General features: G+C 38.1%; 1 protein-coding gene across 6 annotated transcripts in view; it reads left to right on the forward strand.

The window, feature by feature from the left end:
• Window positions 1-334: 334 nt before the first annotated feature.
• Window positions 335-27749, forward strand: part of adgrb3 (adhesion G protein-coupled receptor B3) — a 172602-nt gene continuing 145187 nt past the window's right edge. Inside the window, exons 1-2 of one of the 6 annotated variants that reach the window (XM_084735208.1) lie at window positions 335-1123; window positions 2608-3376. In XM_084735208.1, coding sequence (XP_084591334.1) covers window positions 2623-3376 — 754 coding nt within the window. In that variant the 5' untranslated portion in view covers window positions 335-1123; window positions 2608-2622. The remainder of the gene's footprint in view (window positions 1124-2607; window positions 3377-27749) is intronic. The other 5 variants (XM_084735207.1, XM_084735210.1, XM_084735209.1 and 2 more) reach the window with 5 other exon arrangements.

The following is a 27749-nucleotide window of genomic DNA, read 5'->3' on the forward strand; positions in this document are numbered from 1 at the left end:
GTAAGGTGCAGGACTACCCGGAACAACTTTCCCAAAGAGAGCACAAGTTGCCCCATAAGCATTTGTTTCTCCAGCAGCGTGAAGGCGGCGAGCAGGGAGCACCAACCAGCGAAGAAATCAAAACAAGAGCGGCTGTCACCCATCAGGAGAAGAGGGAAAAATTACCCAACACTGGTGCGAGCTTTCAGGTCCCACTGACAGAGTGCGCAGGTTATAATTATCATGTTATTCCCCCCTTTCTTTCCCCTTCAAAAAAAAAAAAAAAAAAACAACTAAAAAAGTCCATGAAATATTCCTGTTTTGGAGCTCTGCAGCAGCAAAGCGCAGCGTTGTCTGAGCACAACTGAGAGGGTCCAGTTCAGGGGGGGGAACCCTTTTGACTCGAATTAAGGGGAGGCATACATGAGGAGGAGGGAAAAAAAGGAAAAAAAGGAAGGAGGAGGAGGAGGGCAGGGAAGAAAGTATTGGTGGTGCCAGACGCAGCGGCAGTAAGAAGCGTACGTACGTGCTTTATCTTAGCGGCTGAGTGTGTGACGTGATATTGCAGCCTGCTCCTGGAGCTCTGCAAGCAGCGAGCAAAGCGCGTCTATTTCTCTCTCTGTTGTAACTCACTGGCCCCCCAACATCTCACATCCACCCACTACGGATCTTTTTTTTCTTCTTCTTCTTCTTCTTCTTTCTCTCCCCCTGCTGCCTGTTTTTTCCAGGGGGGTGGGTGCGCGACTTGCTGGAGAAAACATATCAGTGGGAATAGAGACGTGGAGTCTGCCGAATTAATTTATGGTAATACTGTAAGAATTTCTCTCTTCTTTTTCACCACTCCAAGATTTCTTCCTTCTCTCTGTGTCTCTCTGTCTCTGTCTCTGCTTCTCGGTGGCTGGCGGTTGTTGTTGCGCTCCGTTTTGATGGGAAAAACCCAGAAGAAGAAGAAGGAGACGGGGGGGATATGAGCGGGCAGACCGGAGTGTAACGCATTTTATTTTCATCCATTGAACCATCTTGTTGCGCCGGACTTCTATTGTCGGGAATGGGGAGTATCGATTCACTGGAGGGCTGCAGAATTTATTTATAAAGGATGTGGTCAAGTATGCTGGAAAAATAGCCATAGCTTCCGCAGTGTAAGGTAAGATTATCATTGTTTTATTATTATTGCATGGAGCTGGAGCTCATTTTCATATGTCATCTGTCAGTTAAAGTTTCGCCTCCTCCTGTGAAATATTCGTCCTGTCTGTTCAACATGACGGAGCTTTCACCCGCTCCTGTTAGTCCAGGCTGCTTAACACATGATTTTTAAGAGCTGATCTCCCTCTTTAGCGGCAAAAATCACTTTAAAGCGCCGAGCGTCGGACTGACACCGCATGAGATGCAGCCCGTGTCTCTATATTCACATGTCCTCCCGAGACAGAATCGCTCTCAGAAGCCCCGGCAATAAAAAATCTCCTGACGAGCCATCCCTCCTCAACAGAATACTGATTTTTCGTGCAGCCTTGGCCGTGAATCTTCTGGAATCATATAGATTTATCGCGACTAAAAAAGCTGCTTCCACAAATCTTTATGTAACACGTTTATTATCCTAATGTGCTGTGACGCGCAGCTTTTAGCGCCCAAAAAGGCGAGAAGTTGGAGACAGAAGCGCACATTTATCTATTATCTAGACTCTAGTATCTATAGCCTACTTGGGATTTCAACGCCTACACACACACACACAAACACACACATGCACACACAGTTTGAGGCACGCACGCACACACGCACGCTCTGCTGTGACACTGCTCACAGCTGCATTGCCTGTAGGATTAAAGCAATCAGGACATCGCATTGCATTCTCTCCCCCCCTCTCTCCCTCTCTAGCTCCAGCACTCTTTTTCACGCACGCAAACACACTTGTGCGCGAGCTCAAACACACACAGACACATACTCACACGCTGGCTCTTTATCAAATTGCATTGTCAAATATGTCAAGCCCTGAATTTCGGAGACATGCAGGTCGTGTTAGTGGAGCGAAAGCGCGCAGGAGGAGAGGAGAGGAGAGGAGAGGAGAGGAGAGGAGAGGAGCCATGGTGACCAGGAGGACGCACAGACATTTTCAGTGTGATTTTATCCCCTTCATATTATCCAAGTGTCGTGTGAGGAAACAGGCTAAATCACGCAGAAAGCAGCTTGATTTGAGAGTGATCCTGGTTACTGCGTAAAAATGAGCAGTTGCGTCCCCACAGCAGCTCGACTCACTTGGACACCTCTTCCACTGTTCGTCTTTTTGATGTCAGATATTCTAAACAGCTGTATTTGAATATCTCCAGGGATTGTGCCATACCAAATACGACCCAATTATACATGTCTAAATGACTCACATTATTGCACCGACTCCCCCCCCAAAAATAAATAAATAAATAAATAATGGCTGAAGCAACCACAAGGTGGCAATGTTTGCACAAAGTATAGTAATGAAGGAGGCAGGATGGGGATGCAAAAGACATGTTGCTGAGGTTAATGTGCATTTTTCTCCATTTTCACAGTGATCAGAAACGTGTGAAGCACATCAGTCAGACCTGATCAAGTTCATCTATCATGTTTCCTTTGTTTAACTCTCTCCATCTCTCCCCGCAGGCCAAATGACATAGGATGAAGGCTGTTCGAAACCTGTTGATTTATATATTTTCCACCTATCTTCTGGTTATGTTTGGATTAACTGGTGCCCAAGATTATTGGTGTTCCACTCTGGTCAAGGGGGTCATTTATGGATCATATTCGGTGACTGAGATGTTTCCTAAGAACTATACAAACTGTACATGGACGCTGGAGAACCCAGACCCAACCAAATACAGCATCTACCTGAAGCTATACAAGCGAGACTTGAGCTGCTCTGAATATTCTTTGCTTGCTTATCAGTTTGATCACTACTCACACGAAAAGATCAATGAGTTGCTGAAAGTCAACGAGTCTATAGTGTACCTGTGCGATTCGAAGAATATTTATGTATTTTTGCTGTACGACAAGAATTTCGTTCAATTACGGAGAGTTTTCCCTTATGATTACAATGGATTGACGCCACAGAAGCTGGATGAAGAGGAGAAGTCCATTGTGGAGTTTCTGGTGTTGAATAAGGCGAGCCCCAGCCAGTTTGGGTGTCAAGTGCTTTGTACGTGGCTGGAAAACTGCCTGAAGTTAGAGAAAGGGACGGTGGAGACGTGTGGGATTGTGTACACGAAATGCACATGTCCTCAGCATTTAGGCGATGGAGAATCAGAGAGCATGCTCATGCTCAACAACGTGGTTTTACCTTTAAACCCACAAACGGAGGGTTGCTTGTCGCCCCAACTACAAGCTGGGCAGATCTGCAATCTGAGTGCAGAAGTGAAGCGGCCTCCAAAAGAAGGTGAGTATCCTGTCATCTTCCTCCTTTATGCTGAGATAGATGTAGACTTAATGGACTACTGTATGCATAGAAAAGATAGTAATCATGTCAAATGTGCACGTCAATCACTCCCTTCTCTGCCCTTATTGCATGTTTGAAGTGTGATGGCCCATGAAACAAAGAGCACACATAGATATATAGACTGCAGTTGGCTCAGAAATGAGTCAACTCCAAGAACAAAGCTGCCAGAGGAGTTGGGTGTAGCAAAGACCACACCAGCACAAACCAAACCACCTAAACGGGGGTCTTTGATTTGGTTGGACTGAATTCAAAATGCACTATCACTGCTGTGAATTTTAAAATGGCTGTTTTTCTTCACATCAGCACAGAGTTAAAATGGCTGCAAATCCAAAGATAATCTTTGTGCTATACATTTATGTCAGTGTCATCCTTACAAAGACCAGCAGTGGCCAATATGGACACATCCGTCGCTTTTTATTGGCACCTGTGTCACATGATGGAACGGTGGGATCGTGGATGCAGCAGCAGCGTCAGATTGGATCACCTTGCTCGTGCAATGCAACATTGAAAACTTGTGGAAAAGATTTAAGAGTTTAGTGTTTAGAAATCTGCTGCAACTGATAATTAACATATTTAGATTGAGATTATTGAATAAAACAGTATTTTTTTTAAAGCTTTAGGGCTTCTTTTTGTCCAGTGTTGCCATAGAGCAATGCAACGTGTTTTCACTGTATGTTGGAAATGAGCAATAAGTAACATGTGTTAGCTATTGTAATTCACACATGTGCATATTTGCATACATATAACACCTGTGCATCCACACACATTCACAGGAAGTCAGCTGAATGAGTATTTAATAGTAAACGGTTATGATAAGGTCATAATGGTTCTGTTCATTAGTGTCACCTGGTAGCAGGGGGGGAGTATTTGTAGTTAACACACTTGTGTAGCTTTTTGAATTACAGAGGGAGCCCATCTTGACACATAGCTGCTTGCATTTTAACAGATAGCAGAGAAAAAAAAACCCCAGAGGAATATGCTGCATACTTCAGAGGTGAGGTGCGTTTACCGTGAGACACAAAGGAGGGGCATTCATCACGGCGCACTAAACCAAAAATAATGAGTCAACCTTTAGATTTTTTTTTCTTTTTTCTTTTTTTTTGAGGGGAGGGGGGGTAATGATAGCAGGAACGTTATGGAGACATCTCCCTTGTGGCACTTTCCAAAATAACAGTTGGTGTAATAGCACCGTGGAGAACAGGTGGCAGTTTTCTAATCAAGAAGAACAGGTGAACTTCGATTTTTTTTTGGGACACACTAATGCAGGATTTTTTTTCTAGAAATATTCTACTCCGATACTATTATGCCTAAGGTATTTTTAATGCTTCTGTGAGAGTTACTCTTGCTTCAAAATTTGTTGGATGAGTGGATGATGAACTCTTTTTGAGCATCGTTCACCTACCCTTTCACTAGAGCCCTCAGGCAATAATGCATGCAGTTCCTGATGCAAATTACCATCACAACTCACCCTGCAGTCAAGTAGCATGTGCAGCAACACCACAAAGTATGACTCAGCTGTGTATTTTTGTCAGATAGTTTCATCATTTCTAATGAATCTCCTGCTCAAATCACAAATATTACTAGGAAGCATTATGCTCATTTTCACAGAAAACTCTCTGCTCCAAAAACAACATTTGACATTTTTCTATCAGCATGTTAATAACAGCTTAAGAGCACAGCTTATTTTTTTTCCCTCTCAGAAGATTTTCCACAAGCTTCTATTTATAGGGTCGGTTGATGGGAGGTTTGAATAAATCCGTTTTCATCTGGATAACGGGGAGATCACCGCTGGGTTTTAAAAGAGCACAGTGTCTCCTGTGGCATCATGGTGACAGAGTGGGTGTTCCTGATGAAGAATAAAGCATTACAAACAGTCGACAAGGGCTCCATTTGATAAAATCGCTTGTCTTTGATCTTCTCAGTTCCTGGTAGAGGATGGCTTCAGAGCACATCAAAGAAAAGCAGGGCTGGAGGTTGTATACTGCAGCCATGCCACTGAAATGCCCCGCCAGTGTTTCACACAGACTGAGGATAACAACATTTTAAAGGTTAAAGCTCTTAACTATTTAAGGTGATTATGTAGACAAAGACACAGACCTCGTTCCTTCATACTGTGGCATTTTGAAACCCTCAGTGACACAATGAAATCCTAAACAGATGTACTACTCGGATGAGTCATTTATGCAGCTTTATTTTTATCACATTCTTCCATTTCATGAATAAAAGTTGTAAAAGGAGGCAGCACAGTGGCGCAGTGGCACTCACAGCAAGACAGATTTCATTCTTTTTCTCTCTTTGTGCTCTCTGTGCTTGTGTGGGTTTCCTCCCACATCCCACACATGCAAGTCAAGTGGGCCGATGACTCTGAGCTGCCCATAGGTGAATGAGCGACTGTCTGTGTTCGCTCTCTGATGTTCCGGTGACGTGTTTTCTTGCTCTCAATCGAATGATTGGCCACAGTGAGTGTGAATCAGAGTTCTGAAGTAGATAAATGAAACAGGGCTGTGGGTAGAAAATGCTTTACAGATTCTCTCCTGCCACAAATTTCGGTTTCCCTGGCGCATTTATTTTGAAAAGATGAATCGAGGACATAAAGAGGCATTCAGTCGCCAGATAGCAACTACGAGCAGACATTTTAGAGGATGCTCTCTCCCAGATATCTGCCCTCTCCCCCGTCCAATCCTGTGCAAATGCTGGTGTTTACATGTATGTGAGTTTATAATCCTTAAATTCACAATGTACTGTTCAAATCATCCAGAAATTGCACTTGGCTCCAGGAAATAAGCAACATCGTGAGGCATTGTCATGTTTTGTGGCTCAGTCTTCAGGGGCGTTTCTGGGGTGGGGGGGGGGGCAGAAATATGATTGACGACCACAAGTGTCACCCCATTATCCTCAAGTATGATTGGTTATCTGTCCAATAAGAGGTGGGACCTTAGTTTAAACCAACTGTCTGATGAGCATTTTTAAATGTGCATTGTTTTCTTCTGTATGCAGCCTATTTTAGTATTTTTCAGGTTAATTTACTTAAATAATAAATAAAGTACTTTTCCTGATTATGAATTTAGGAGTCTCACAGCCTGAGGATAGAGGTAGAATGGAGGTTTCTTTTTGAGGGCTTAAAGAATAAAGTAGGGAAGCTTTAAATTCTAATTGTATGGTGCTACTGTGCTGTGTTGTGATTGGTTGGAGCACTTATCTTTTAAATAATAAACTTAACCACAGAAATGCATACTTGTAAACCTTGAGACATCAAAAATAGGGATTTCAATACCATAAAATTTGACTTTGTTTCCTGCATTTTCATGCCTTTTCAAGAATGAAAATAACAGAATAATAAGTACAATCAAACAGCACTTTTGGGTTAAATACTTTTAATTTTATGTTTAATTCTCAGGTAAGAATACAGAAAAACTGGTCCCTCTAGTGCAAACTTCCATAAATCTCAGGTATAAACTAGTATTCATCAGTTTTCTTTCATTCATTTAGCTTTTACACTGCCCCTAAAAGAGAAATGACATAGCAGATTTTATAAAATGCTATGTATGCTCTTTTCTTTAAGTCTTTCATTAAGTAAAGGATTTTTTTCCAGGAAGTCCAGTCTGGTATAACTGTATTTTTGTTTGGGTGGAAGCAGTAGACTTTTAGAGTTGTAGGGTTTTTGGCTATACATGCTGTGCAGTGTTAGAAACAAGTTGTGATGATAAAAAAAAGAAAAGAAAAAAAAGGTGTGAAATTTGTCATGAATCAGGAGAAATACAGGAGAATTGAGATCCCGGGAGGGAATAGGGAGAGGACAATGAAAACCTGGGAAAGTCCGTTGGGTTGGAAAGAATGGGAATGTAATAAACTATAATATCAGTGATTAAAGTAGATATGAGAAATAATACATTAATGTGTGCATATATGCCACCTCTGCATAAGTCAGTGCCTCACTTGGACCACCCCAGTCAAAAAACTCCCCTGTCATTCTTGCCCTTGGCTGAGGTAAAGTGTCTAATTCTTTCACTTGTTCGGTTGGAATTTGACAGTTTTCATGGCTCAGGGTCAAATAGTCTCATTGTTGGAGAGGAACGTGCTTTGTTCCCTGCCCTCCAAGGTGTTCTGTGTTAATGAAGCCACGAACATGACGTTCATGTCATGATTACTCACCATTATATGAAAACTCTCTGGTACAAAGAATTGTGACAATCATCTTTCTGTTCCCAGAATTGTTGCCACTGAAAAGCCTATTTTGCAAAGTAATTCTTTTAAAATGAAAAAGGCAATAGGAGTTTTTTCATCCAAATGTTATTTGGATTCTGTCAGACATTTCAGATCATAGAACTGTGCTCATCTCTGCCCCCACTTCCTATTTCCTTGGTGTCACTGACTTGTGGGTAACAGAGGAAAAAAGATGCCAAACGTGACAGTGACAGTAAGATGCTTTCTGGAGATTAGGCTTTACAATTTGCTTCAAACCCGATAATACTACAAAGAACTGAAGCTCATATTTATGTAAAATATTCCATTAAATATTTTATGAGTCCACAAAGTGGGCCTCTAAATTCATTGTTAGTACAAGTGTTACAACCTAGTAGGTTAAAGATGACTGTGACATCACAGATTTGAGCTGTGATTTGAATCTAACATGCAATGTGCAATATTCTTCAATACTATTCTTATTTGGATTTTCTAGTTTTATTTAACAATTGTGACAGAGTGAAAAAAAAATCACATCTATTTACAGCAAATATCAAATCTTTTCATATTATCTGGACACTGGTCTTCAACAGCTGGTCTGTGGCACCTAGTGGGTCCTCAGACTTACTGCAATAGAAATCTCCAAATTATTGTTTAATATTTTCTTTGCTTATTTTGAAATTTAGGCCTAAATGTGGGTAAAAGTTACCAGTTAATGTAAATCTGGCATACTATTAGCAAAGAGAAATTTGTTAATTCAAATAAACATTAAATTTTCACTGTGCTCATTGCAGCACCTATTCATACTGGCAAACTAGTTTGCCATGTATTATTAAAACATTATTGGCTAATTAGTTATATTATTATCCTACACTCTTGTGAGACACAATATATCATTTTGTAACATCACAAACAAGAGACTCTGACATACCCTCCACCTCAGAAACCACTTATAATAGTGCAGATGGTGATGCTAATGCAGCTAACATTAGCCATGCTGCTAACTGAGCGGCTATGGGTTTGCACAAAATGAGAGAAGACCTGAAAATATTCATTGCAGTATATAGTAGGGGGTCTGTGCTCCGTCCCTCTATCAACTAAGGGGTCTGTGGCTTGAAAAATGCTAAAGACCCATGGTGCAGCGGGGGCTGATGGGAATGTCTTTGCAGGGTCATAAACTCGGTTACTTGGTCATAAACCAAAGTACTGAGCAAACCAAAATTTTGAATTGATCATGGCCCGAGATAACAAGTCAGGTGATCACCAGAGTTATTATAATTCATCCTGAGAAAATCTCAACCTCATGATGGAGTACAGAAAAACCATTTTGACAGTTATTTATATTTTTAAAATAGTCTAATACTGTACAGATATTCCATCAATCTCTTCATTTTAGTCCAGTTATCCTGGATAAATAAAGGACTCAGAATAAAAACAGTTTGACCTGCTGCTCCCAGTTCTTTGAACAGTTTCTTCCTTTAAAGTGAGTAATTGTCCGGTATAGTGTAATTTTCTTTTTGTTGATTTGGATTTTATGAAATTGGTTTAGTAAAAAAGTATAATTCAGGGACTGGTATGGAAGTTAGGGTATCAATACTGGTACCAATATCGAAGATTTTTGGACAATACCCAGCCTGAGTGGGGGGTTCCCGCTCTGTCTCTGTTAAGTAAGGGCTTCATGGCCTGAAAAACGCTGAAAACCCCTGATCTAAGAAGGATCCACTTTCAGACTAAATGCAGATGCTTATTTGTGCAGCTGCAGATGCATATTTGATCATTACAGTTTCTGATGACACAGACCGTGTGCCATGTGGAAAATGGCAATAGGATTTTATTGGCAAATGAAATGTGTGTGAAGCGTTCTAATGCACTGTCACATGCCAAAGTCCTGAGCACTGCAGCAGCTCAGCCTCGCTGCCTCACATAGTGAGGCCTTTTATTCACTTTGGATCTCAGTCAAGTCACTCAGTAGTCACACTGCATTATGCTCACCCCCATTGTTCAGTACACTTGGAGGCCATTTTAGTTCCAATTCAGTGAAGGAGAGAGCACAGCTCAACAGCACAGAATCTGTTTGTTTTATCTTAGACATGCATTATTTGTCTGTGGCTATAGTAAATATCTTGAATATCCCATTTCCCAGTCCCTCTTAAAATCCGGAGCTAAATAAGTTAATTATTCCACCTTGTAGCTTTCTGTTAACATTGCTCCCATGTTCAGCTCTTTGATTTTTAGATACAGCATTTTCTCTCCAGTTTTATGGCTGCGTCTTCTGTGTTCAATCTCCAGAGGCAGCTGTGTGGAGAAATGCTAAAGAAACTTGTTTAGAAATGACAAGGCCAACACAAAAAGCGTGATAGACTGAGGGACCCTGAAGAATCAGCGTGAAAGTGGCAACCATCTTCTTTGTCCATTAACCGCATATTAAATTTTGCTTATTCAAAAATTTTAAAAAGGATGGCGCAGAGTGGAACGATTAAGTTTTATGCTGTAATCAATTACACAGCTTTGGGTCAATTCCAGTCAGTTTTGTGAAACATATAGAGAAAACTGCAAGAATGAGGTCAAACATCACACCGGAAATGAATTGAGGATCTGTGGTTGAAAGATAATGAAGTCCGGACGTGAGTGAGCCGTTCTTTTCTGTGCATACCTCAAAAATGTACATATATAAACAGTATATTCTTCAAATGGCCCAGGTCGCTGTTTCTGGGTATAAAAATTCATGAGGCTCTGAGGTGACTCCTAAGTCATTTTACACAGTGATATAAAACCACAAAAACTGTTGCCATGTTTAAAGTTCTGCTAAAGCCACTCACACTGTCACACATGGATGCAAATGGGCTCAGTGGAACCACAAAAGTCTCCATTTTCCAACTATTACAAATTTATGGTGCAATAAAGTATAGGGACCACCGCATGAGGCCTGACATGGTTTTTATTTTGCACGGCAAGTTAAAGGATTAAAAAGATGAAACTTGTGCAGTAATGTGTGATATCAAATAGCACTTTCTGATAATGGCTTTATTAAAGGCCCTGAAAGCCTTTTCTCCCAATTACAACAAGAGATGGGGTCCAACATGAGCAATATAATTTTCTGCCAAAGTTCAATTAGTTTTAATTATTTCACAGGGCTCAATTAGAAAAAGGTGATGTCATGTATGCATGTACACCATTCACAGTTAAAAGAGCTATATGAAACAACTATGTGTCCAAAAATGAGTACAGCAGTCCAAATAGTCAGTTGGAACCATAGACGGTATATTAAATCTGTCGAAATCCTATTTAATATAATGTCTGTGGTTGAAGCAATAACAAATTTTACTGAGGGGTACATTCTAACCAGGCAGTAATAGTACACAAAGTAATAGTTCATTAAAAAAAACATCATATATACTATGATTAGTATTTTTTTGAGTATAGTTGCAGTCATTTGTTTCATTAACAGCATTTGTTTCAGTAACATGGTATCACTGCGAGAAAGTGTTTTTTGTTGTTATTGTAGACTCTTGGAGGGGCAACTCAGTGTTACAGGGACACTAGCCCCTGTTAGCCCCCTCCTAGATCTGCCCCTGTAGCTTAGAACCATATTGCCCATCCTTAAAGATGAAGCATTGTAATTTGACAATGACAAGTGACAAGTCCTTGATCAACTGTTTATAACTGTGAATTGTCTGTCAGTGTAAAGCTAAAATACAACACAAGTTATGGGCAAAAATAGAAATTTCAAAGGTGGCAACCACGGCTGTAGCGTTATTGTCAGAGAAGTCAGTATTTCAATTTAGCATGTTTCCATAATCTCTCAGCAATGCTTCAGGCGAAATTTTGCAAATGAGGGCCATCTCTCAGCTGCACATGTGAATGTCACATGTCAACTTCCATTACACAAACTACTCAAGCTTTCCAGACTTAAGTTAAATTTCACTTTCATGTAATCTTACAACTACTTCTACTCCTACTGATAATAATAATAATGACCAAGAAAAAAAGATCACTGGTATTGGTGTAAAAAATCGGTATTGGCGGCTGAGGGTGCTTTAGGAAAGTTCAATTGTAAAACATCAAGTGTAGTTTTAATTAATTACTGTTAATCATCAATCTTGACTCTTTATTTTTAACTAGAGCCACTTTACTTGTACCATTCACTGCAGCAGCAGCAGCCTGGATGCTAACAATGATAACCTGGCAGTGGGGTGGATGCAGATCAGCTGTGGTTCATTTGACATGGATTTGTGATCTCAGTCTTGAGGCTCTGTTTCAGCAGCATGGCAATTGGAAGTCAGAGTGATAACTCTCCACTATAGCCAGACTGTGTACTGCAAACTGCCTCGGAGAGTAAATTAAAGCCTTGTGTTGTCACAGCTGAACTGCAGACAGGATGCAATGAAATGCAGTAAGCCTGGAAGAAAACCTGAAATACAATTTAGAAAGTGTGGACATGAATTATGGTTTCCAGACATCTAGAAAGCATTACATTGTAAGAATCTGGGACTGCTTACCAAAAATGACAGCAGGAATAAATTTAAGGTTAAAACGACCCTCAAATGCAAAGAAGTGATGCTGCAGTCGAATGGATTTTTGATGATCCATCTATAAAAATGAAAAAAGTAAATATTATTAGCTAAGTATCAAAAGTAAAAGTGCTAAGAATGCAAATATATTGTCCCTGTGATGGTTACACTGTTTTACATCAGATTATTAGTACAAATTTGAACATTTCAATCACATTTCTAGAGACGGTATATCAAACTATGCACATCGCATGTCAGTCAGTTTTTCCGAGTTTTATTGCAACAGCATCATTGCTATACTGCTTATAAAAGTGGTAAATAAAATACTTTTAGATGCTATATGTGATATATATTCCTACAGGTCAACTTAGCGAACAATAAATCAAATTTAAAATATAAATATATATGTGTTGCTGTCTCCTGCCACACAGTGTCACACAGTGGTGGCTGTATTTTTTTTTAAAGGTAATGGGAATTTTAAGCTTGAGTTTTGACCCTTTAAGGCTGCTGTAAATGAACAGTGAGAGTTAACAGTGTGAAGTCAGCATCTATTAGTTTGTTTCCACAGAGCAGAGGAAATATGCTTTGAGCAGACTTGAAGTTTTATGTTAAACTTGTGAAGTAAAATGGATTTGCTTGTTTAGATAATATTACCACAATCACAATGCTAATTTCTGTTAGCGTGTTAATGGGAATTTGCATTATGTATTAGCATCGAGCTAATGGACTAAGCAGTAGTTATTTATATAAAGGGAAAAATTGATTCAGGAATCGTTTAAGGAAAGAATGATACTTAAGAGAATTGATTTTTGTTCTCCAACCTCTATCACTTAATGTTGTTTAGTTTATCTTTTTACAGTCCTCTACCCCTTCAGACAGTCAACGTCCCCACCAAATGTACTTAGTCCTGCAGTGACAATGACATATCAGAGCAAAGTACTAATAAATTGCCCAGAAAGGCTCAAACACACATTTCTTATATTATTGCATCAGCTCAGAGCCCATCTCCATCACTTTTGCAGTGTCATGGTGGTGACAAGTCCACCTTCTTAACTTTACAGCCTATAATAAATACAATTGTAATAAAAACTGTGAGTAACAGTTGTTGCCTATAATAATGTCATATTACAGCAGGAATGGTAATCAGAGTAATGGGTTATGTAATGTAGTGTCTAATTCTCCGATGTGAGTCAGCCACACCTCTCTGTAGCGTTTCACCAGTAAAACCCTGCATAAGCAATGAGCAGACATGCATGTAAGATTTATTGGCGCGTCTGAATCCACCTGTATGCATGTTTCCTGGTATGAATTCCAAACAGTGGTAGATTTGTGTGCCTGTATATTCACGCTGCACCAGCTCCCACAACTACTCATAAATTCTTCTTGAAATGCCACAGAATCGCCTGTTTAGCATTCAAGCTCTCATTCAACTCAGCTTTGCCCATTAAATAAAAATAACATGAAGCAACAAATCTAAACCACCACCGCGTCGTAGACACTTAAAACTGTGAAGTGAGGCTGGTTTGATGCACTGTTTGAAGGTCTGACTGTGCAAATAAACAAAAGTAAAGGTTAAGTGGCAGTTTTCTACATGTCAGCATCTCATTTGCTTAATTTATTGTGTGTACGCTAAACAATATGCAGAATTTCCATGAATTTTCTTTTATTATCGCATATTTACACATAACATGTGGTCTGCCTCAATTAATCAATGAGTTGTTTGATCTGAACAATATCAGCAAATGGTGAAAAATGTTTGTTTCCTAAAGTCCAAGATGACATCCTCAAATGTCTTGTTTCAGCCACAACCCAAAGATATTCAGTTTACTGTCACAGAAGATTAAAGTTACTAGAAAATATTCACATTTTAAAAGCTGAAATCAGACAATTTGGACATTTCTCAAAAAATAAAAATAGTTGCTGATTATGATTAATTGTTGCAGCTCTATTAATTATTAGTAATAGCATAAGTCATCATCAGTTTGTGTGATCTAAAATAATCAGCTTATAGAATATATTGAGCCATAGCTGATAAGAGACAATCACAGGTATGTTCTGATTAAATTAGTAAACTATCAGTGTGTGTTTAGCGCATTATAACATTTTATAAATCATATTAAGTATTTATTAATGATTATCAAATGATTCAAATGAATATTTAAGAAATCATTACATAACAAAATGGACCAGATATTTGTAACATGTTGTTAATTGTTAATAATTAGTTTGTAAACCATCTACAAACATGAGCTGGATGGCTGTATTTGGTGTGGTATGTTACTTTATGCACGTGAACTTACATGAGTAATGCACTGATTTTAACTCAAAGCATGAGCTCCTGCTGGACCTAACCATGTAGTTTTGTTTCCCAAACCCACCCATGTAGTCTGCCTGGACATTGCATATTTATTATTGCTGCCCATGAAGCCCTGCACGTGCAGAACGCCAGAGGGGAGCCACCTCAGTGTGGAGTGTAGGGCCACTAACTAAGCTGCTGCGTTTGATGAATTGGGAGTGAGAGGGTGTCGTCTGTAAACATTGTCTGGATGGTTATTGTAAAGTTGCAACTGATGTTTACAACACTTTGTAAATGGTTAATCAATACTGTGTTAGTGCACAGGATTTCTTAGTTTTTGAGTCCAAGGAACACTGATGGGCACATCTGTAGTCATATCTATACAAAATGACCTCTATAACACATCATTCTTATTGCTCTGTAAACATTTATATTTAAAATTTGATGAACAACTATATTTCACCTACTCATAATATATTTATGAACAAAGTACTTAAAGAATTCATTTGAAACGTGAGAAGAAAAGGTCCTTTGATGTGTCACATTCTTTTTTTTTTGTACATAACAGTTTTTTATTTTGTTTTAAGACAGTGCAAGAGACACAATACAGTGCAGTGCAATACATCATAAAAACTGGTGTTTGCTTTGACTGAAGGAAAGGGAATTTTTTAGGGTATAATAATCTGCCTCTGTATTGGTAAATGATTACATAAAAAGTATTGTACATTAATAATTCATTCATAACTTTTCTATATTACAGTAATAATGTATGGTGTTCACAAAACCCCACAGGAGTGCCTCTGCACACCATTTGTGTGCTGCATCTATAAACATTAGTTTGATGGTCATTATGAGGTTGCAACTTATGTTTATAAAACTTTCAACTGCTTAATAAAGCATATATTAACATTATCTGAATGTTTGTTTAATCAACTATCAATTTACCATTTATTGATGATGGTTATTATAAAGTGTTAGCTGTTTTTCCTCTGCAGAGAACTTGTTTTATATCTCATCCTGTAGCGCACTGGTGCTGCATCGGTTTTGCTGTGTAGTACTGTAGCGTACACCCAGCTGTTCTTTGTTAGAGACTCTGTACACTATGACATTGTGCTGTTTCATCACCACAGCAGCATGACATACTATCATGAAACATTTCCATTTGTAATTGCATGTCTTGTTTTGACATCACAGCGTCCGGGCTCTATTTTGCAATTTATGAGTTAAACATAAGTGAACCGTATAAATCAAAGGAAGAGCCACCGTTGTGTGTCCTTTGACTTCAAAAAGGTTTCTATATGAATGCAGACATAACAATAATGAGTCTCTGTAGATGAAGAAGACTGACTCATCTTCTTGTTATACAAATTAGATTTTTTTCACTATCATCATATGCATAATTCAATAGTAACCATAATTTTTGCTTTCCTGCCACAAACACACACAAACACACACACACACACACACACACACACACACACACACACACACACACACACACACACACAAAAAGCAATATTCCCGCAGCATCATTCAAGAGAAAAGAAGGAACACCGTGAACTTGTTCCATTATGTTCAACTAGAAGTAAGTGTGAAATGAAGGTCTGGTATCTTTGCTTCACAGCAGAAAGGAGAAATTCAGCTCATTGTAAAAACAAAATTGGACGACAACAATTGTGATTCTCATATGACAAATTCATTTAGAATGCAAAACCCCTCAGAGTGGGCCTCAACAGCCGTGCTATTCATCCTTCTAAGAAAACATGAACTACATTCACACGAGTCTCGTAGAGCTCTGCTCCACAGCTCAGGAGTGAGGGCGAGTCTTTGAAGCTCTTAGTGAGGATAAACACTGTCAGATGTCTTCAACATTTCTTGTCATTTTTTAAATAGGCTAAAAAAAAAAAAATCACATTCTAACTTTTGTGTGGGCTGGTTTTAATGTGGTAAATTTTTATCAAGCCCTTGTTGTGTGGTGCCAGAGATGTTAATGTAAATTATGCACCGCTTTCAGCCTCTCAGTTGCATGTTCCTGCATTTCAACCCAGTTAGTTTTGGCCTGTCACTGGATGGCTATTTCAGCCCACAGAGGAGAGGCATTTGCATAAACATCCACCCACAAAACCTGGCAAATGAGTCTGTCACTCAAAGACACTGTCTATGTGGTAAAGTGGAGGCAAAATCCAATTTTTTTTTCTCGAGGGGGCTTCTGTAACTGCTCCCACTGGCAGCCCCTCTGCAGAGACATGGCAAGCGTCTTCATGTAGCGGTAATGGATGCTGCCTTTAAAACTTACATGTTATACTATGATCTAGGGCAGCATACACACTTACATAATCAGTGTGGCATAACAATATCATGTAGTCCACACATTCCCCATGGTCAGAATTTTACATTTTAAATGCAGGAAAAATTCAAATTAAAACTGTATTTTTCATTCTAACATTAATCATGAAGTACAGCAGCTGCATGCAGTGGAAGGTTTTTTAAATATAATATAGTATCTATTTGACCTTAAGTGCTGACAACTGCAATTTGCAGCATTTTCTCTGGAATGCAGTTTTGTGGTCAAGGGCATAAACTAAAGGCGAATGCCACTCAATATTTGACGTATTTTTCCTTTCAACACCTGAATGTCTGTGTGAGAACTTAGAAACCGTCTCTTGACATTGGACATAATGGAATCCAGTGTTTTTCTGTTATCAGAAAAATCCAGTCTGAGCTCCTGACCTTTTTTTTCTTTCTTTTTTTATTCCATACCTACCACCCATAATGTCTGTTGGGTGCCCTATTTTCAGTCCTTTTTTAATTAATTACCCTGGGCAGGGTTTCCTCATGTTTTTGCTTATATGTGTTTATCCTGAAGGAGAGACGAGCAAAAAGACTAAGTAATGAGTTTTTAAAAAAAAATCATATTTGAACTTTGTTTGTAACCGAGGCTTCACTTTGATATGAAAACAACACAGCTGAAAAATAAAATGTCTCATGATCTGATGTAAAAAAGATGTATATAATAAATCAAACAAGAATTGTGTACAATGTATATACTGTACACTGTGAAAACAAATGCTTTGTTTTAACTTAAAAAGGTTAGTGTCTGGACCGCCTTAAAGTTTTAAATTGACTGAATTTGAAATGACAAGTTAAGGAGATTTTGCAATGATTCAAAACAAAATTTTCTAGTCAAACTTTATACTAATTCAGTTGTACTTGAGAAAACATGTTCAATAAGCTTAAAATATTCAGTTAAACTCTTCTTCAGTCACGACGACAAAAAACATCAGTTCTTCACTTCACATAAAGAACTTACAGCTGCAGCGGCTCCTGTTTGAGCCACTTTGTTCCAGCAGCTGCACAAAGACAACATGTGAAACTGCTCCCAGTGATTTTATTACATTTTAGGTGTAAAGGAGCCTGAATTCAAACCTTCATCATAGTTCCCAGTGTTTTTATTATTGTGAAAACAAGCAACCATGACTTATCCTGAAGGGTATTACAAAAGAGGAATCTCAGGAGAGCTTTAACTCTCTGCAATGCATGCTGGGAGGTCTGCTAATATGCTGATTGTGTTTCTTTAGAAAGTCATTTTAATGTTTTGATTGAACTACAGTACTGTACATTCATTCAACTCAACCTTTCAAGCCAAAAGACCGATTAAAAAAACCAAAAACTTGTTTAGAAGTTCTGAAGTGTTCTGAAAATAAATACTAGAAATTTTAGTCAACAAGCTAATGAGAAAAGATTAGTTGATTCCACTAAATCCCTACATGATTTTTCAGTCTGCATGTATATATGTGTGCATATATGTGTATATGTATATGCATAGAACAAACACAAGTTTTTCATCTGTGTCAATGTTAAGGCAAAATGTGTTTTGTCTAAAGAGGGCTGCACTGTGCATATTGTATATTAGACTAAAATTAACTAGTTATGCGATAAATTATCTTGGAATGACAAGATGTGTTTTGTTGTATGCAAATATAATGAAACAGTAAACAGCTTCCTGCTTTTACAGTTCAGTGCAACAATCAATTGTCCAAACCAACATGCAAACCAGAATACATCATACATAACAACTGGCCTCATACAACGTGATTATTATCAATACATTTAATCATATTAAATTGTTTGATTTATCTAATTGGCCCAGTTTATAGTTATCAGGTGTTTTACTGTGTTCTGCAGGTCTAAACAACACATTCACAAATGCCTCCACTGCTTCTCATCTTGAGGAATTGTGGGTGAAACTTTGTTGAAATCAAGTGCAGAACTTTCTTGGCACTTTTGTATCTTGTGTTTTTATTTTTATTTATTTATTTATTTTATGTAAGGTGTACAATAATTAATTGCAAATTCGTTATTTTGAAGGAAGGGGCCTTTCAAATGGCAGCACTAATGCTTTCTAGATGCATGATGGGATATTTCAGTAATGGCCATTACTAACTAAGACAGATGACATTTGCTTGCGCCGCCTCTGTGGTTCCACGGAGCATTGTGGTTATTCAGCTCCACTCACTGTAAGGAGAAGTGTTATGTAACACAGAATGAGATTCAGAAATTATAACTCTGCAACACTCCAGTGCCAGATTGTCAGCTCGTCGACAGCTCTCCATCCTTCATAACACAGACTCTCTCTGGAAGTGACTCTCTTCAGACAATCCATCACCAATGACAACAAAAACAACAACAACAATAATAAGAATGTTAATAATAATAATAATGTTAATAATGTTAATAATAATAATTATAATAAAGTCCAATGATTAATTGTAAAATACTGTGATGTCCTACATAATTTTAAGTATAAATTTGTTTAAAGCGTTATTTCATACATGCAAAACTGAAGGCAGTTTTTATTTTAATAATTGATTAAACAGGGGAATCATAATTATGTGGCACTAAAATTTCTAATTAATTATCATGAGCAGGGATTCTTTTTCGGTTTTGCTTATATAAAACTCTAGTGGTACTCGTAAAGGAGAGGGAAAGAAAAAGATTAATGATGTAAAAAAAAAGTTGTAAAATAGTTAAGTAAATACAACAAGAATTGTGTATAATGTAGTTGTTTGTATGTATTGTAGGACAAAAAAGTACAACAGAATTAGTTGATTAGTGATTAAACAAGGGAACAGTGGATTTTACAAACATTTCTAAATCTATTTCAATGAGGAGAGACTCCTCGAGTGTACAAGTATATTTTGGCGGTTAGACTCCATCGTGACATCATCAAGATAAAGGGGGCAGTGAAGCTGTGATCAGTAAAGTCTAGACACTGGTGAAGATGTGGCTGATGATCGGGATGAGATGAGGACTGACTTCTGATGAGCTCGACCTGGGCACTGGATTAGAGAAACTGGAGGAGACCGGGGTGGAGGAGGGTTGAGACGATTCCATGCAGAAATGATGGAGCAGAACAGATTTAAAGTTCTGGCATAACGACATGATTGGCTGATGGAGACTGTGGCTAAGTCTGGTTGGTTAACTTGGAGTGAACGCCCATGGACAGCTGATTGAGAATTGTGGGTAAAGAGAGCAGGGAGAGAAAGACGGTTATGAATGAATGAGGCACAAGATGGTCTTCTTTAACTTCAAGACGTCAAACAGGACATGCTGTTATAGAAAGAGGGTGAATTCAGATTTTTGGGTTGATTTCTATAGTTGACATATGATGATGCCCACACTGAAACAATGGAATATGATGTCATAATTGTTGGAAAGACACTAACAGCTGCCCACAGAAAAGAATCAAATTATGTTAAACACTCTGAAAAACTTGGATGGACATTTTCCACTATTTTCTGACAGCCTGAGAATAAACATGATAATTAAATTTAGTCATTTGATAACCACTAATAAATAAAACAATTTGCACAGGGGCGAGTAAACATTGACACTGGGTGAGTAGATTTCTGATGCCTGACTATGTTAGGGAAAGAACATTAACGTTGAACTCTGACACAGCTGTAATCAGCTGTCTCAGGTTGGCCTAACTGGGCAGGTTAAATAAGAAAATAACAAAACAAGGAGACACAGTGCAATGACCAGCAGCTTTTTATTTTCACTCCACATGTCAAAAACAGAGGTTCGCCAACAATTCCTGGCTTGCAGCAACTCTGAGGGGACAAACTACCTCAAATAAACAGGGCTTCTAAACCACGATGTTACGATGGTGCAGGTCTCAGTAGTCGATGACTGTCAGCCACTGGCCCAGTCCCTAGTGCATTACAGGTGTTTATTTGTTGGGACTGTCAAAAAAAATCAGGGTCCAGATTTTGATTAGAGTAAAAGAACAAGTGCCCAAATGTAAGTAAATCATGGCTTTGCTTTGGAAACACTGGTGTTTGGCAACTCCAGATAGGAATCAGACTGTTTCATCATGTCTGGACACAAGGGAGCTTAATTTACAAATCAGAGGGAAACCACATTTATGGCTAGGGTGAGCAGACGTCCTGAGAAATTCAGGACAGACCCAAATGACAAAGAGTTGTCCCAAATCCTGTCCCAAAAGTAGCCATTGTAGTAGGAAAATATGAACAACACATAAATTCTCGAAAATATTCTGATCAAATCACTTCTGTAGGCTGTAATTCCTGCTTTTATTAAAAATGTCTTGTTTGTTTTTGTAAAATATGTCAGAGTATTGTTGATGTGTTTTCACTTGTCTATTGCACTGATTAGGCTGTCATAAATCACAGATAGTTGTTGTCATTCGGCAACAAATGTTTTAAACAAGATGACGGAGAGTGCTGTCTGTAAGCGACTCATCTTATCTTCTGAAAAGAAATTTAAAATGACTGTCACCTGTGCCAGGACACTGTGCTTCAAATCATCCTCAGAATTTGTAATTTTCATAATATTAACAACAACTGATGAACGATGAAATAACAAATGATGATGATCCTTCTGACATAACACGCCCACCCTCAACTCCCTGTCCTGAATTTCACCCATTCTCATCTGCTCACCCTTTTTATACGAGTGGAATTTCTGGATACTGTGTGTGTCACAGTCTACCTGTTTAAATCAGATTTCAAACTGTCTTTTAAACCGCTGGCAACCAGCACACAACATTGATGTCACATTCAGAGCATGGTTAGCCTGCCAACCCTGCTGCACATCTTAAACTCATCTGTCACTGAAGCTGTCTGGTGCAGAGGTAGAGTTCTGCACCACAACTAGATATTGCCGTGGCACGAGGAGACGGACGCTTTATCTTGATGCATTTATCTGGCCTGCAGCATGCTGGTCAGACTCACATACCGACACACCACTGAGTCCTTTCTGCAGCCTAATAATGGTTGAACACACAATTCAATACAATTCATAATTGATCACTTACAAATATCAGTGCGGACAGTCCTTAAATTTGATTGGAGACACAAATGTAATTTTCTAGCCAGCTGTATATTGTCTTTTTGCAAGATAGCTTGTAACCGCTCTCTCTGCTTTTAATATAAATGCATCCTACCTTTTCTGTGAGGATCATTGTTAAGGCCTACCAATACCAGGGCACATATGAACATGAACATGAAGAATGAGTCATAAAAGTGTTTTTTGTTTTTTTTTAAGTCACCATCCTATTTTTAAGGTTTAGTCATTTTTACACAACTCAAAGTCCTTGGTTGAGGTTTGGGAAAGATGGTTGTCATTGGAGTCTGCTCTGAGGCTTTGAACTAAATGCTAACAAGATAAAAAGTGGGACCACTGCTGATACTGTCAAACACAATGAGAACATTCAATATAATTTCTGAAAATGTGCTTTTGGCATTACTAGCATATTTTGTTACCCTTAGCAGCCGTGCCTTGGACACAAACTCAGCAGCTCTTCTGTCTCTTTAAATTGGGAGATTAATTTAATTAGTGAGATCAATCAATAAATTAGCCATAATCTTTGGGTGCAGCCTTATTGTGAAACTGGTAATCTGCACCAGATTCCATGGTAATCCATGCAATAATTTAAGAGATATTTAATTCATGACAGACTTGCCATCTACACGTCTAGCATGGCTGAAAATTACAGTTTAAGTGGTTTTAGCAACAAAAGCTACTTGATTAAGGTTAGGAAAAGACCGCTACTTTGGTTTAGGGAAGCCAACATTAATTATCAGAGATGGGACACAAACACGGTCCCCTGGTATCAAAGTTCTGTGCTTTGTTTTTGGATCTGAACACAAATGTAGCTCATTTTCACCTGCTTTAACAAACGACCCTTCTGTCATTTTCCCCGAGAGGACGGCCTCTTTGTTTCCAGCTTTAATTTAGCAGCAACCCTAAAAAGTCCTCAAATGAAGAAGCGCTCTTTCTGCCAGTCTATCATAGAGAATTTAATTGCTCTACTTGAGTATTTAATATCACAAACACGCTCCTTCCTTAAATAATCCTTAATTGTTAATTTACTCACTCTCTTCTTGTGGTCTCAATGGCAGCATCAGTGTGAGATCTCTAAACACAGTAAATGAGCAAATCACACTCCAACAAATTAGCGAAAGTTTGCTGCGGGGAGACCGATCCGTTCGGCCAATACAGAAGACACATCAGATGGTTAGATGCTCTCTGTAGTATTGTATTAAAGCGAAAGAGCTTCAGAGCGCAGGAGTCATAATGAAATGTGACAGATAAATCAGACGCGCTTGGGAGATGGCTTCAGATTACTGAATCAATACTGTACCACCACAGCTAGTCCAGACTTCCCAGACCTGCTCTGTTTTAGTAGAGCCTCCATTAAAGGCTTTCACTGGGGTTTGTGGTTTTTTTAATCTTCTGACATCATCAACATCATTTTTGTGCATAGGTCCCATCAAAGAAGCTGCAGTATATTTGAAAAATTAAAGCAAATATGCAGATGATGTTTTGAGAAGGTACATCACTCACATGTCATGTGAGATCACTTAATTACCTCTGGGAAAGTCAACAGTGGCACAGGTTTCTGTCACTTTGCTTCTTCACTTTGCTGTAATGATGAAAAAGTGTCCTCAGGCTGCGTGGAGTACATTCAAAATAATATTTAAATTGCAATATGGCCAGGTGCAATATCCAAATCTCAGAAGCTGTGATCTTTTGGTGAAGTAAAAATGTGCAACAGACAGTATTAAAATCAGAGATGGCAAGTAACTAAGTACAAATACTTTGTTACTGTACTTAATAAAGTTTCCAAGTATCTGTACTGAGTATTTACTTTTCTGACAACTTTTTACTGTAACTCCCTACATTTTAACACAAATATATCTACTTTCTTCTCATTATATTTTCAAAACTGGCTTGTTACTTAAGTTTTAATACATTTTGTGTCTGCATCTGCTCAACTGCAGATTTAAAGAAAATGTCAGCTTCTCTGTAACATAGATATCCTTAATATTATCATAAAGTCTTGTAATATAGGAGGCTCAGGCTGTGTGCTTTTCTGTCTTTTTTAAAAATAATATTCATATTGTTTTTAATGACGCAGTAGCAGTATAATGGTTTAACAACAAAGGTCTTCATCCATCAGATGATGTCTGGAGTTAATGGGATACACAGGTAGTTCATATAAAAAGAAAAAGAAAAAGAGAGAAACTAAAAAACAAACAAAAGAACAACAACAAAAAACAGACGTGTTTCTCTCTTCCGCCAACACAGTCAGTCAGTGTCGTTCTTAATGAAGCAGCACATCAAGAAGCGTCTTACACTCCTTTTGTCTTCTACTGGAACAAGTACATCTTTCAAATCACCATTATACCTAAACCGTCTCCAGATTTCTTCGAAAAGGACATTTTTTCCCTTAAGCATAGAGGTTATCTTTCCCACTGAAAGACAACAGGACATTTCTCTCAACCGCTGACCTAATTTCTCCTTTCCTGGTTACACTTGATGAATGTATCTGGATTGCTGCTATCAACTTTATGTAGATTAACTGGAGAAACATAAGTGGGCATAAACCAATTATATTGTACCAATTTATGTCTAGTATTAGCAGATTGGGTTTGCGCTTTTGTACAAGCATCCTGCCACTGGTGTAGTCTCAATTCATAAATCCTTAAAAATGCCTTTCTTACTTGCAGCCAAAATAATTTAAAATAAATATTTGTGTCTTCTTAAAATCATGTTTTTCAGTAATTGGCCTAAGCATAATAAATCAAAACTGAATGGACTCTTAATATCAAGCACAGTCTCTATAACCATAAGTATATCCTGCCAAGAACAATTCATTACATTGCAGTCCCAAAAAATATGATATAGTTTTAATAACTTTGAGGGGGAATTATTAATTATTTTGATTTAGCATCACTGTGTTCCAACATCAAGACTGATTTCAGCCTAAACGGATTGGACAATAAGACATGGAGAATAAGATCCTTTGGGGTATCCATCAGCAGATATCATACATGATAGATACAACGATGAAAAACACAGAGGGAGAGACGGCGAGGTTCAGCTGACTCTACACAGAAACAGCTGGTAGAAATGTCCTTCAGAGGGCGGCTTTTCACTTTTACACTCTGAGTACATTTCAGAACCTGTACTTTTTGACTTTTACTTGAGTAAAGAAGTTGAACCCGTACTTCAGAGTCTTGTTTTTTTTCCACGAGTATCTGTACTTCTACTTGAGTACAGAATGTGAGTACTTTTGTCACCTCTGATTATAATGAAGTACTTTAGTTCTGCAAGGCTGCCGTGTTCTACAAATCTTGTTCTCCAGATGTGAGAAAACATGTTTGTTCAGTACAGACCCCAGCAAATGTCACATCAACATGATTGTAATAGTTTTTTGCAATCAAAATTAAACTTGTGCCACAAAAAAATCAACATTCCCACTAATCATGAATTATATTGCAATCACAGTGGCTGTCAAAGTAATCACAATAAGACTTGTGACGTCACTGTGAGGGGCGGTTACAGGTGCAACAAGGCAGAACTGTGATCCACCACTGATTACCTCTGCATGCTGGAAAATTATACCTTAGCTGTGTGGAAGAGCTGAATGTTAATGTAAACACAAGCAGCAGTATTAAGTCATCTCTGTATCAATGAGCACGTTCACGCTACACTCAGATATTGAAGACAAGCGTCGGATTTATAAAACAGAGTTCATCTGTTATTACACTGCTATACGATCTGAAGCCATGATTGGATTAAGCATGAGGTAAACCAAGCATAATGTGCCAGCATCAGCGTCCCTCCTCGTTCGGTGTGAGACAAAGTGTTCATTACTGGTAACTGCATCCATGCTGTGCCTTTAATAACCATACTCCACGTCGTCTTTGGACTGCGTGCTTATTCCACTTTCATGTATGACTTACTGCTGTAATATCAAACGTTTTACAAATGTTATCCATATTATTTTCATCTTTATGAAAGGGAGTTTCTACAAGTTAGGTGAATATAAATAATTTAATTAGACATTTGAAGGGTCTGCATTACAAAAAACGTCATTATTACAAATTCATATTGCATCTCTGTAACAAATAATTAATTTTAGTCGGTACTATTAGCTACATCAATTATCATTACAGTGTGTTTTGTTAAGTGTTAGCTACAAGAACTCATAACTAGTTTGCTACAACAGACCTACTGTAGTTAGTGCTGGTGAATATATCAATATTATATCGATATTGTGATATGAGATTAGATATCTCCTTAAAGACTTTACCCACTTAGTCATTATATTCACATAACTGATAATTATTTATAAAAAATGTTTTCTGAAAGCACCAATAGTCATATTGTTGCAATATCAATATCAAGGTGCGTTTTACTGTTGTAGATGTTTACAGTTGTGCTAATATTAACTACTTACTATATTGTTGCATAGTTTAATCTGCAGCAATACATCATATTCTATAACATCAGCATATGTTTGCAGTATTTGAGAATTTATGGTTTGTTATTTCAGAGAAAATGTGTATATCAAGATGTATATTGTGGAATGTCCTAAAATATCAGTCATATATATCAGTGATTCTGGTCTTGTCCTTGAGAGGTCATGAAAAATAAATAAATGAAACATTATTAAGTTTTAATTTTTAGTTTGACATGATCATATTTTGATATGTGATTAAAATTATTTGCCATTCTTTATTTATCTGCTGGATTTGACCTGACCTGTTCCTGTCGGTACAGTGAGTCTCGTGTGTTGATCAGAGTTGTGATTAAGGCTTTCATTGGGCTGCAGATTAAATCGGGCCGTGGAGTTAGTAATTTTAGGAATGGCTGATATGTATTATTTATATGCCATGTCACTCAGCCATAACTGATAGTGACTACTAACTTACTTGATGTGTCTCGTTGTGATCTTTCATTTATTAATTGTTAATTTGGCCTCCGTTTGATCATGACATGACAAAGAAAAAGACGTGGTTTAATTTTACATTTTTATTCAAACAGATCGTATTTCCACTGGTTTTGCTGTCTTCTGGTTGTGTCTGCCACTCTCAGTGTGATGCAAATCAAATATGGCTGCCATGTAAATTCCGTGTTCACTTCTGGTTAGTCTTTGATTTGGTGCATTCAAAGACACCTTTGTTTCCAAAGGAAACAGTAATAGACCATTTCTATGTGTGAAGCAGTTTTACAAGCCTTTGATTTTGTCTCTTTGATACGTACATCTATGAAAAGAGGTCATGTTCACGGCTGCTGTGTGTGTGTGTGTGTGTGTGTGTGTGTGTGTGTGTGTGTGTGTGTGTGTGTGTGTGTGTGTGTGTGTGTGCACGTGTTTGTGTATTATATCAGGCTAATGAATATAGAGCAAATAGCACTGAAGTGATAATGTAGGAAATAATCGCCTTGTGATTCCTACCCTGCCTCTCAGCTGCATTTGTGTTCTGTCACTATTAATAAACACTTCTAGCACTTCTATTTCATGATGACTCAGTGCATTACAAAATTGTCTCTAATTATACTATGCATTTATAGCTGCAAATGCAGAGAATATAGAATTAAAGTGGGGTCTTTGTGTGCCAGCATCTGTGGGATCTGCAGCAAATCTGCAACACTAATAGACACGCAAATAAATAAAACTGCTTTTGCATATTAACAAAAAATTACAAATACAGTAATAAAAAGCATGCAAATAATTTACTCCCCTATTATTCTCATTTTAATAATTCATCACTTCATTTGTTCTAAATTAGAATAAAAGAATCTGTTATTTTTTCAGTTGCTCTCAAATCCTTTATTTATAACCATTGGTGTTTATGTGTTCACGCTGCTTTTTTGTGGCCGTATCATATCACCTATCCATTGCAAAATAGCGCTGTGGCTTAGATCCACATGGAAACACTGTAGTTCTTGAGAGTTCCACCAAACCTTCACCAAGGTTATTCTGAAGGATTCAACAGCATTAGTATTC

This window comes from Lutjanus erythropterus, chromosome 14 (genome assembly GCF_056507025.1).
Source record: "Lutjanus erythropterus isolate fLutEry1 chromosome 14, fLutEry1.hap2, whole genome shotgun sequence".
Classification (NCBI taxonomy): Eukaryota; Metazoa; Chordata; class Actinopteri; order Lutjaniformes; family Lutjanidae; genus Lutjanus; species Lutjanus erythropterus.